This window comes from Ptychodera flava, chromosome 19, assembly GCF_041260155.1.
Source record: "Ptychodera flava strain L36383 chromosome 19, AS_Pfla_20210202, whole genome shotgun sequence".
Taxonomy (NCBI): Eukaryota; Metazoa; Hemichordata; class Enteropneusta; family Ptychoderidae; genus Ptychodera; species Ptychodera flava.
The window spans coordinates 30,834,778-30,847,602 of NC_091946.1; the positions used below are offsets into that span (position 1 = coordinate 30,834,778).

At 38.1% G+C, this 12,825-nt stretch overlaps 1 protein-coding gene across 3 annotated transcripts; it reads left to right on the forward strand.

The window, feature by feature from the left end:
• Positions 1-6,970: 6,970 nt before the first annotated feature.
• LOC139119250 (kelch-like protein 24a) lies at positions 6,971-12,092 on the forward strand. Of its 3 annotated transcripts, none has more exons than XM_070682949.1 (2): positions 6,971-7,087; positions 8,497-12,092. In XM_070682949.1, the coding sequence occupies exon 2, from the start codon at positions 8,537-8,539 to the stop codon at positions 10,304-10,306; it is 1,770 nt and encodes a 589-aa protein (XP_070539050.1). In that variant the 5' UTR covers positions 6,971-7,087; positions 8,497-8,536; the 3' UTR covers positions 10,307-12,092. The 3 variants fall into 3 exon arrangements, with proteins under 3 accessions (XP_070539050.1, XP_070539049.1, XP_070539052.1); XM_070682948.1 differs by having other exon boundaries at positions 7,002-7,294; XM_070682951.1 differs by lacking the exon at positions 6,971-7,087 and adding an exon at positions 7,711-7,774.
• The last annotated feature ends 733 nt before the right edge of the window (positions 12,093-12,825 follow it).

A 12,825-nucleotide genomic window follows, 5' to 3' on the forward strand; every position in this document is an offset into this window, starting at 1 on the left:
GTCAATCATCATGTATGAGGTATGCTAAAATTTTGTCTTGGTTTTGCTGGAGCACACCTGTTGCGTATGGATGTTTGCTTTCCTTCATTGGTACGTGGGATCACACCTCTGCTTTGCTATTACATCTGCAATCCACACCAAGGTATATATCAGCAGGTGTTAGGACATCAGCAAGGAAAATTTACTCCTTGAATGGCAATGATAGGCCTACTACAGTATGAGAGTATGGGATGCACTAGACTGAAAGATCCGTCGCTTGAGCTCGAGGGCGCTCTCTTCGTAGAGAGCGCCTCCGAGCGACGGATCTTTCAGGCCAGGGATGCATCAGTGAACAGTGAAGCCCACGCAATTCGCTGTATCTTTCACACTTGAACTTGGTGTAAATAGTTATAAAATATCATGAAATATTAATATTATTAAGAAACCTTTTATATACTTTATTGTAGATGCACCATAAAGTACGATATAAATGTACGTGCAATGATTCTATCGAGTATTGCTGAAAGCAGCTATAACCAAAACGGTTGTACATTAATTTAATAAGGATATTAATATCATATATCTTAGACTATTCACTCCTAGTTCGACTGCGTGCCTTTTTGCATTTCTTTCTATACAGTGGTTTGAATACATGTAAAACGCAAATTTTGTAAAAGTGCTTACCAAAGTGTGACCACAACAAAACGTTTTTAAAATAATCATAATCATAATCTTTATTTCTTGTATAGCGCATTACATATTTAAATATCTCAATGCACTTTTACATTGAAAAGAGAAAAATAACATTAAAAAATATTCAATAAAAGTAGCAACTTATAAAATCACGGAATGGTTAAAAATAGATCAAAATATAAAACTCGTGTGTAAAATGACTTAAAAAGGTAATCAAGTGTTTACTCCTACTTCAAAATTATCAACTGTCTGAAGAGCACGAAGGTGTGACTGCAAAGAATTCCACAAACAAGGCGCATAAATTGAAAACGCTATATCTCCATAGTAAGCTGTGCGACCAAAGGGTTGATGTAAATTAATTTCCCCATTAGAGTGTGAACGTAAGGTGTGACTGCCAGCCTACAACGTCTAACAGGCCTAATTAAGAGTTCATCAAGATAACATGGTACATGGCTACAGAGAACTTTGAAAGTAATAAAACTAATTTTAAATTGGATGCGTTGTTAAACAGGCAGCCAATGAAAGTGACGAAGAATTGAAGTAATGTGATCACTTTTTCTCTTCCTGGTAACAAGTCGAGCTGCCGAATTTTGAATTGTTTGCACTTTGCGTATTTCAAATGAAGGGAGGCAAATGTTGCAATAATCCAAGCGAGATTTAATGAAAGCATGAATGAGTTTCTCAGTTGAAGGCTGATCAAGTATATTACGGATTTTACCAATCTTCCAAAGAACATTAGAGGCTGATTTACACACATTGACAACATGTGATGACATACTGCCACTAGAATCCATCGTGACACCAAGATTGTGAACTGTGACAAATGGATGAAAAATGTCATCACCTATTTGAATATCAAACGAGGGACCGGGCCTGCACCTGTAAATTTGGAAGAAAAATGAATAACTTAGCTTTTACCATCATTGAGAGCGAGCATATTGTCTCGCATCCATAACCTGATTTCATTAACACATAGTTCAAATGAAGATATCGGAACTTGGTGTGCCTCACGAGTGATATACGATTGCGTGCCATCGGCATACATCATGTAATCTAACTTATGCTTGTAAATGATATTTTCCAATGGCGCTGTGTAAAGATTGAATACGATAGGTCAGAGAACAGAACCTTGAGGTACACCACAATCGAGAGATTGTGCCTCAGACACGACTGCATGATTTCAACGACATTAAACGGAATTTAGTTGCAATTCAAATATAGCCGTCCGGCAGATATATACTTGTTCAGCGCCAATGAATTTAATTGATCAAATCCAATAATATTTTTTGCTAAGGAAATCGCAAAATAAGATGCAGTTAATGGGGGCTGTAATCTTGTGGGTGGTCAGCGAATTTTTCTTACGTCGCATGATTGACGTATTTTCTCACATAGTGTACGATTTGCACTATACTACTTTTTCTTACAAATCACACCTTTTTTTGGTGGGGGGGGGGGGGCTTACGGTGATGAGAATATTTAAACTGCGGTCGTCACTTTGCGAAACCCCCATCTTTCGTCCCGGGGGTCTTTCGTGTATCATAGGGGTTTCGCGAAGGTCGAAACGCCTTTGGCGCTAAGGGTGAGACCGATTTTCAGTGGCAATTTTGGCCTTGCAGATTTTTTTTTCTATTGCTTTATACGTCTTTCAAAGTATGTAGTTGATTCCTACGTAAAATCTCATTCTGAGTAAAAGCACTGAAGTACACATCACCCATATGGAAGAAATGTCTACCCGCATCTCTTGAGCATGTTTGTGCATAGACAGTACAGAAACTTCCCTACTGTCTATGGTTTGTGCCTCAAAAAACACTCCGAAAATACTCTTAAAGTGATCAACCATCAGATGAATGTAGGGGCGCTCCCAAAGACTGAAAAAATGAATTCTCCTAGATACTTCCGCAAAACTGTATTTACCCACAAATAACATATCTTGACACTGAAAAGGTTGAGAATTTGGGGAGGAAAAAACTCGTATACATATACATGCAGGAAGATTGTAGGGCCTATATCGTCATTCTTACAAAAATCTGACGTCCCATTTATAAGCTTAGTTGTTGTTGTTGTTGTTGTTGTTGTTGTTGTATTTTATTTATTTAAGTGTCCTATGTGGACTTATTCACCATTTAAATAAATTACAATGAAATGTTTTCTATTGCCACATCCAGCCCGCTGGGCTTATAAGACACGTTGAATACCACATTGAAGACAAAAAAAGGATACATTATTTGTAAAGTGTGCTTTTCCTTCTCGAAAATGCCCTATAAATGTAGTCTGCTACATCATTACAGAATTTTGTCATAAGTATACATAACTTGTTATCGTTGCTTAAGTCATTAAAATCTGGCATATCAGTCAATATCTTGTTAAAAAGTGACTTACGGTAATCTTTATACAGAGTACATTGAAACAAAAAATGAAATTCATCTTCAACATGAAGAGGACAGAATTCGCATAACCTCTGTTCAACTGCAAGATTACTGAATCTCCCAGTTTCTATTTTAAGTGGGAGTATGCCCGTCCTAAACTGGGCCATGAGAGACCGCTTCGCACGAGACATACAACCTGTCAAATACATTTCTTTTCCGTATTCCTTTTTAAAAATACAATACGTCCTTAATTTTGACTTTTGTTGCACATCTAGTTCCCATTTTCTAGCATGAAAAATTCTTAACAATTCACGAGCTTCTTCTAATTTTATCACTTGTCGGTTCACAAATCTATTTTGAAAGCCAATTTCTGAGAGAACACTTTTATATCGTTAGACCAATTTTTTGTTTGCAAGGCATAATCCCACAGAAAAAACTGATTTCGTTATTCTGTTGTCTGGTGTTTTCAACAGTTTATTCCAGAAACGTAACATATCAAGCTTTCGACGAAAACTTGGGTTATCCCAACCCATATCTCCATTTAAAGCCAACTTTGGTGCATATTTATGTACACCCATGAAATCTCAATGCTCGATCTTGTATTGTGTCACAGTTTTTAAACTGACCAAGTCCCCATATCCCCGCACAGTAGTCCAAAATTGGAACAACACAGGAATTATACAAGGTAGAAAAAGTATTTTGATGGAAATCCTTAAATCTATGGATTTTAGAAATAACAGCTCCTAAAGCCCTTCCTGCTGAATTGCATAAGATTTTTGCCGTTACTTCGTAGTCTAAAAACTCATTGAAAACCAGACCTAGATATTTATACTGAGACACTGTTTCTAAATTCCGTCCTTCATATTTAAAAATAAATTTGACAGCCTGACATTTTTATTTCTAAAATGAACAACTTGTGTTTTGTTTTCGTTTACTACCATACGCCATTTCTTACACCAATTTTCTAGACACTCAACAGCCTTTTGGAGATTTTCTTCATTTTCAGCAAGAATGACTATATCATCTGCGTACAGCAGAATTGCAACCTCTCGGTCACCAACTGGAACTCCAATATGAAGGTTATTTACCTCTTTAGCAAAATCATTCAGATAAATAGAAAAGAGTGTAGGAGATAGTACATCTCCCTGTCTAACACCAGAATCTGTTGAAAACCAAGGGGAAAGCAAACCATTTACATTAACACAAGAAAGTGGGTTCTCATAGAAACTCTTAATTGCTTGTACAATTTGCCTGAAACACCATTTTCAAGTAACTTAAAGAACAACATATCTCTGTTTACCCAATCAAATGCTTTTTTCATATCTATAAAAGCTGCAAATGTGACGCTTTTCTATTTCTGATAATACTTGTCATAACATAAATGTGGTCGACACAGGCCCTACCTTTCCTAAAACCATTTTGCTCATCGACTAAAATATTTTCTGCGTCAAAATATTGAACAAGTCTATTATTTATAATCCCAGAATACAATTTACTCACAGTTGACAGAAGGCTTACTCCTCGATAATTTAAAGGAACTCGGGGATCATTCAATGCATTTTTGGGTATTGGTTTGATTATAGCTTTTCTCCACATACTAGGGTTTTCCAAAATTAAAATAAAGTTGAAATAACTTGTGAAGCAATTTAATTGCAGTTGGGTTTTTGAAAATCTCATAAGGAAGTTTGTCAACGCCAACTGCTTTATTGAGTTTTGACTTATTTACTACATTCATTACCTCTTGAAGTGAAATATCACAATTCAATAGGGGGTTAACATGATTACTGTCTAACTGCCATTCCAACTGGTTTTTACAACTCAAAATATGTTGGTAGAAGTCCTCATCGAATCCAGTGTCTCCCGTGACAGAAAGGCTATAGAGATCTTCAAAGTCAGACTTCCATTTATTTAAAACTGAATTAACATCTGTTGTGACGCTATTGTTTTCTGCGTACACCTCCCATGGAATATCATTTTTTGTTCTAGGACCCAATTTATTAATGTGACTCCAAAACTCTGTTGGATTCTGTGTGTTTAAATTTTCAATATCCATCATAACCTGTCTTTGGTATGACCTCTTCAGCTTTATGTAAAATTTGTCAAATGTATGTTGGGCATTCCTAAAGTTTTGTTTAAATACCGATTTCTGTAATTTAGTACCTGTACATCTCATAAATTGTTTCTCTTTTTCTCTCATGTCCCTCCAGAGGGCAGTCAGTTCTGTATTCCAAAATGGCTTATGTACTTTGAATTTCTTTGAACACACTGGGACATCCCTGTACTCTAGCGTAGCATCCATTTCAGAAAAAATACTGTCACAAAATTTATCATATATAATATCTACACTCAATTGGTTATTCCGAGATGACTCAATTTGATCTATTAATTCTATAATAGCATTTCTGGATAATTCCCCGTCTAGAAATCCATTTGGTATATTTGAAACCTTATATCGCCTTGTCTTTTCACCCCTAACTACGGGATTCATTGAATTTTTTCCATCATGCTCAAGCTCTATTGTCCCCATTTTGAGTGTCAAAACTGAGTGATCTGGTAACGCACAATCACCAAGAAAGCAGTGTAAATCATACATATCAATTAATGCAGTGACAGAATCCACAGAAAATTCATGACACAAGTGTACATTATCACATGGTACAAGCATATAATCTACGACAGATTTTCCTCTATGGGAAATTGATGTAAAGTTGTCTTGAAGAGGATAAATTCTTCCATTCAATACTGACATCTGAGAATCTTTAAGAAACTCAATAAGTGTCTCACCGTGTTTGTTAACTACACTGTCTATGTTAGTTCTTTTAGGAATATTATCAATTTCTGGTATACAATCGTCTAAAGCACCAATCCGTGCGTTTAAATCCCCGCAAACGATAATATTGTCAACATCATTTTCTACATACAGTTGACAAAGTAAGTATTATGTAGGGGCCTACCTCGTACCTGTGGGCTTTGCAATCTTGCCGCACTCCCTGAGTGAAGTGTCGAGCAACAAAGTAAAGAAGTAGTAGTAGTAGTAATCATTATCAACATGATGATAAGAACTGTTGTCCTCGTCGTCGTCCAGTCCTCCCTACAATCAAATGGTGATACCCTTATCTAGCTAGTTGTCGAGGGAGAAAATAGGTCAGCCAAGGTCGCGTCGTAATGTCCCAGATCACCCATTGTTTGGTTTTCATATGGTGCCTAGCCAATTGTAAAATTGTCTCTTCATTGTTTTATTTTTTATAACAGGCGTTATTAAAAATTGAATAGTGTATCAAACACAGCAAGCTATGAATGTGTTGAACTCCTATAGCTGTGGGTCCATAGCCGTGGTGTTTTCGGCCTTTTTCTACGGGTTGGTTTTGACTTTTAACGTTTTTTTACTGTAAACGTAAAAGTCAAAACCTGCCCGTAAAAGGCAGAAATCTCGTCCGAAAACACAACAGCTATGGACCCACAGCTAGGAACTCCAAATGCAATCATAGGGAACCCAAAATCTGGTTGTTGTTGTTTGTATTGTTATTTATGTTTATTAGTCGTTTTGTTGTTGTTGACCAAAAAATTCAACGAAGATAACTTTAACGTAAAAGTCAGAACTGCGTAAAAGGCAGAAATCCAAGGCTTTGGACCCACAGCTATGCAATAAAGTATATATATAGGCCTAGAGAGAGAGAGAGAGAGAGAGAGAGAGAGAGAGAGAGAGAGAGAGAGAGAGAGAGAGAGAGAGAGGGTGGCGTACAATGCCGTATTTACAATAAAATTCAGACCTTGTTTCTATTCCGATCTATCTAGACTACATACGATTAACGGTCTGTGGAAAAATTATATCCAAATCTCGAAACTTCCACCACGCGATGATCACGCCGTCAGTGCGGTTCATCTCCAACAACAGCCAATAGACGGGCCCCTATGTGACCTCAACTGAGGTTAAAATGTCGGAATACGGTAATGGAAAATTCCATGGTCAGAAAAGATGGAGAAATCTCGTTCAAATAAAAACATTTGCTGCCTAACTGGTGAACGAAGCAGAGAGCAAATTTCTGTGGGTACGTTGGGGAAGGTCAAAATTCACTTGTCCGTCCATATTTTTGCGAAGGGTATCATTTATCTGTTTATTATGAAGGTGCATTTCTCTGTGTGCTGTGCCTCCAAGTCCACTCCAAGGTCGTATGCTTCTGTTTCGGTATTTCAAGCGCAGCGTAGCCGTGTCTGTTATGTTCAGGGTTTCTGAGAATTAAACCGTCGGCAAATTGGTAAGTTTTCAATATTGTAAACCATTTCCAGTGGTGATACCGTGGTTATATGCTTCGTTTCCCCCCTTATCGCGTGAATATCGGGGTATGACAAGTTTGGTCCCTGGATTACACCGGATGCGTTGCGGTCGACGCGACGGATGTCATAAGCTATGGGCTCGACCATTTTATGCATTGGTGTAGGGGAGGGAAGCGCCACAGTAATGTTTCACATCGTAACTACATTAGTTGCCTTATATCGTTATTTCAGCTCTTAATTAATCTAGCCAGGTTATCATTTTGTTGTACTATATTTAATTTAAAATGTTTAGACCCAGCGTTAGCAGTAACTTTAATCAAAGGGATTTAATGTCAGGTCCAGGTGAATGGGTTATTCCACAGTCGCCTGTAGTCTATTCTGGGCCTATGCGCCTGTAGACGTGTCAGGCATATGTGCACACGTCTATGGGGCGCATAGACGCAAAGCGGAATAGACCACAGGTGACTGTATTGTTACCATCCTGAAGTACATGTATTTTATCTCAACGGTTTAGGTAGAAAGCACCTCTGCAGAAAGAAATGTATCTAGCAAAGAGATTGATGGAGAGTTTTTATTGTGTCAGGGTGCGAAGGAAGTTTTTCAGGAACAGGGAAGTTTCCTGACAGGGAGCAAATGGGGGAATTCATGGATGGGCCTTGAAATTTCTAATCCTAACCCTAACCTAGAGCACAGTTGAGAACAACTTGTGCTTTTCTCTTCAAATTTTTATTTTTTGTGTTAAATTACATATGAATAGAAAATTTATATGTTATAAAGCAAAGTCCTTCTTGTGTGGAGAGGCTGTGGTTAAAACTTATCTGTCGACTATTTCTCAAAATCACCAATTTGGACGCCCCACTTTTTTTTCCCTAAGAATGGTCATAATTGTGTTTGAATGTACTTCAATATGCCATGAACTGACCTGCAGCACTTGCCTGCTGACTGACAACACTCAATGTTAAGTGCCAGTGTATATAAAGGGTTAAAAAGACAATATTAATTCCTTCTATCAGAGAGATCTGAACTGAATTGGATTAACTAAAAAATATTGCAAATGATTCAAAAAACTTGACAATTCATACGCAGTATTGTTCCATAATTTTGATCGTCCATTCATATTCATTCTACATTTCATTGTGTAAGTTTGTTCAAGTGATTCCAATTTTGCTTCATTTTCTTTTAGGCTTGGTCGAAAGTCTTGTTCGTTTTTGCAGAAGCAGATAATGGAATGTGACACTCACATAGAAACTGCGATGGATCCGCTTGACAAGTCACGGCTGCACTTTACAGACCAAGTATACTCAAAGTATCTTGTGAATGGATTTAATGAGCTATGGAAGAACAAAGTACTGACAGATGTTGTTATCTCTGTCACTGGACGAGACTTTCAATGTCACAAATCAGTGCTGGCTGCAAGCAGTACGTACTTCCGGGCTATGTTTACCAGCGGAATGAAGGAAAGCAACCTGGACAGAATTACACTTGACTGTTTGGAACCTGTTGCCATGGAAGCCATTTTGCAGTACATTTACACCTCTGAAGTTGAAGTTCGTAAGGAGAATGTGCAACCACTCCTACAGGCAGCCAGTCTCTTCCACTTCCCGAACCTGATGGAAGCATGTGCCTCTTTCTTGCAGGGTGAACTGGAGGCCAGCAACTGTGTCGGTATCTATCAGTTTGCCTTGCTGTACTCATGTCAGAATCTTGCCAAAGTGTCAAAGCACTTCATCTTAAAGAATTTCACCGAAGTGAGTACCTGTGCCGAGTTTTCTCGCTTATCTGCTGAGCAATTGCAAGAACTGCTGATGGACAGAGAGCTGATCTTTCTCAAAGGAGAGCATCTTTTCAATGCTATTCAAAAATGGCTGAATCATGATTTTGACGTTCGAAAAAGATGTCTTGGAAGACTCTCTGAGGCTTTGAAGGCAAAAGGCTACAATAGGACAAGTGAAAGCAGCTGGCATTTAATAAACATGGCTGATCAGGTGAAATCCAGTCTTATTCCAGCCTGGCAGAATTTTTCCATCATGCGGGACGATGAGAATAATAGCGAGAGTGTCAGCTATGAAATTATTGCATGTTTTGGCAATGCATGGGCTGGGTCCCAAGACCGTCAGATTGCATCCTATGCTGTTAAGTTTTATGATCCCGTCTCGAAACAGTTTTCTGGGTTTCACACAGTGCCTTCTGTTATGGCCACAAGAGACTACGTGACTGCTTGCCTTTGTGGTGACAAAGTTATCATTGGCTTGAGAACTGGCAAATTTACATCCTATGACACCAAGCAAGGAACGTGGGAGGTCCTTTCAAAATATCTTGTGACTCCCCAGTCTGGGAATACAATGGCAAGTATTGGTGACAGTTTGTACATCTGTGGAAAGGATGGTAGATTCTATGCCTATGATGTGGCAAGGAAGCAGCTGGAATCCAAATCTGATCTCCTTTGCCCAGTACGTTGTCCATCATTGGTAACAGTCAACCAGAAGATCTACGTCTTTGGCGGAAAGACACGTGGTGATTTGCATACTGATGGCACAAACCTAGTGCAATGCTACGATCCCGAAAATAATCAATGGAAACTCTGCTGTCCCATACCTGAGAAGTGTGTGCATATTGCTGCAGCCGTATTGAATGGCCTCATTTACATAATTGGTGCTGGTTGTTATGAACATCTGAAATCTACAAAGAAAGTTCTGCGGTACAACCCAACAACGGACTCCTGGTGCCGCATTGCCGACTTGAACAAGTCTCGTCAGTCATGCGATGCCGTCGTGTGCAATGGACAAATGTATGTTACTGGCGGCTATGACGTCATATCTGATAATCCACCGAAAGACAGTCCTGTGAAAGAAATTGAATGTTATGATACTGTAGGTGACATGTGGCATGTTGTTGATTCCCTGCCTATAGACATTGCATTTCACTGCTGTTTTTCTCTACCAGTGAGCAAAACAAAGCCAGTGGACAGTACAAAAGTGGATACAGAAGAGTAAACGCAAGAATACTTCATTTTTTACCCACCCCAAGTATTTTTGGCATGTTCCATCGATAATTCAGTGATTATGATTGGTTGGCAATTGCTTGTGAATTGAAATACTATTGCAGTCCCTCCACAAACTGATATGTAGGGGAAGGGGTTAGCAAATCCAATATTTGTGATCCTTCAGGTCAATTATCAAAAAAGTCTAGTCACAGAAGCTTTGAGTTTTGAGTGTCGTCAACTGTCACACACTCAACACTGAGAGCATCCGTGACTCAGTGGTCCAGTAGTCTATAGTTTGCTGGTCCAACAGATTTTTTATCTTGCAAATCTTTAAGTTTTCATTCACCGTTATGTCTGACAAGTGGAACAGCACAAAATAACTTGTGAAGCAATCACTCACTACAATGTCGAGATGTAGTGGTGTACATGAGGGGCATCCACTACTGCAGTGCAAAGGACTTTCAAGCCAATTCTCTAAAATTGACCTTAAAGGGACATAAGCTGTAACATTTAGCAAGTTTTTCAGTATTCTGCTTCTATATATCAACTACCGTGTCTGACCCTAATCCGTTTGTCATGCTGAAATTTTGAGTATTCTTTTAGTCAACACAATTTGTATGTGTATAGTGATCATTGTTTATTGTTTACAAATGAATTCTAGTCCGGACTTGAATACAATTTTCAACAAGAACAATGTAGACTATAGTCATATAGGTTGTGTTGATATACTAAATGCTTGGCATTGAATTACAGTTTAGGGATTCAATGCAGAAAGTGTACGGAAACCACAAAATAAAAGTTCTGAAAAAATAGCCAAAAGATACAGCTTATGGAGCTTTAATTACCCCATTAGAACTAGTAATGGTCATAAAAAATGAAAGGGTCAAAGTGTCACAATACAAAGAACCGATATTGAGTACCATAAAATTTGCTGCATGTTTGGGGACAGTATTTCTTGTTTGTATATAAGGTCCGGTGGTAGCTATTCAATATTTGTTTTTGATATTTTCTCACATCTCCCCCATGTTTTTATCAAAATGACAACGTGTGATGGTGACAACTCCAAATTTACAGCACCTTTGCATGCTTTGGCTGGTACTGAGTAACTTCACAGAGACACTGCCAAATTATTTTTGTGGTGTGACAAACATTGCAGTTGCATTATCAAAATCTTTTGAAAGAAACGTGTATCAGGTACTGGTGAACCATCAAGAACATCAAGTGGCAATCTAAGTTTGAATTTTCACGCACTAAAAAATTTTCTTTGTCCAAGTTTAAACCTGGTGTAACCAATTCTGCCTTGACCCAACTGAATGGTGCACTTTCATTGGCCAACATAGTTTGGCAGCAAACTTTCTAACATTTTGTGAATTCTCAGATGTTATCACTATCTGCGAAGGAGTTTTTTCAAAAATGTTTACAATTCAAGGAGGCAGCGTAATGTAAACAGGCAGCAGTATTACTGCTCGGCTCGGCTGTCAGTTATGTTGACATATGTGACTTAAGTCAAGAGTAACAATATTTCCAAATTTGGTTTTGGCCTTTTCATGTGTGGAGCACCATGCCAGTATTCACTTAATGATTATTTAACATCAAACCCAAGTGTTTCCAAAAGTGGTATCTTAAATGAAATATATATTGTTCAATGGGGATCGGATCGGCCATTCTATGTCGGGCATGTATTTAAGATAAGTATTTTTATTCACTGAAAATTTCTTTCATATGACAGTATATTTCAGATTGTATGTCTTGTAATTTGTAAATGAAATAAATATGATATATCATTTAAAAAGAAATTTGGTCATGTTATATCTCTATGGGTGGATGGTACTGCAAGCTGTGTGAATTGGTATGATGGATAATGTTCTCTCAGTCTGCCTGGGCAAGGAAGATGATGATTAACCTGCACTGAAAAAGACATGAAACAAAAGGGGATTAATTTGAATTTCTTTCAATTCCTTGTCCCTATGAAAGACTGTTAAAAGTAGAACTCCGAAGCAGAAAATAAATCTTGTTTGAGAAATTGATTGGTACTGTGAATGACCTAATCTGTCTTTACACTGGAACAAGGTGTACAACGTGGGAAATGCCTGTTGGACACTGTAGTGTATTTTGTACTTTTAGTAATTCACACAATTCACTATATATAAGCAAGGGCGACATCTAAATTTGCTGTAGAACTCCTTCAAGAAAATGCAGACGCGTTCATAATGTTAAAGATGTGGCTACATGATCACAAGGTGTGGTTGAAATTTCTTTCTCATGAGTAATCAGTTCATTGATGTTTTTCACGTTATACACATTACTATAACTGCAGTCCCTCTGTGCTGTAATAGACATCCAATATTAATGTATAGGCAAAGGCGTCTTGGCACCGGGTTATGGCCATTGAGGGCGCTATAACACAAGTGCCAGTTAGCTCAAAGCTATACACAATGGGGTTTAAAAGTAGCAGTCCTCAATCACTTGTTCTTGCATTAGTGCTTATTGACATTGACTATTTACATGATGTTGGGTGTTTTTTTCTCC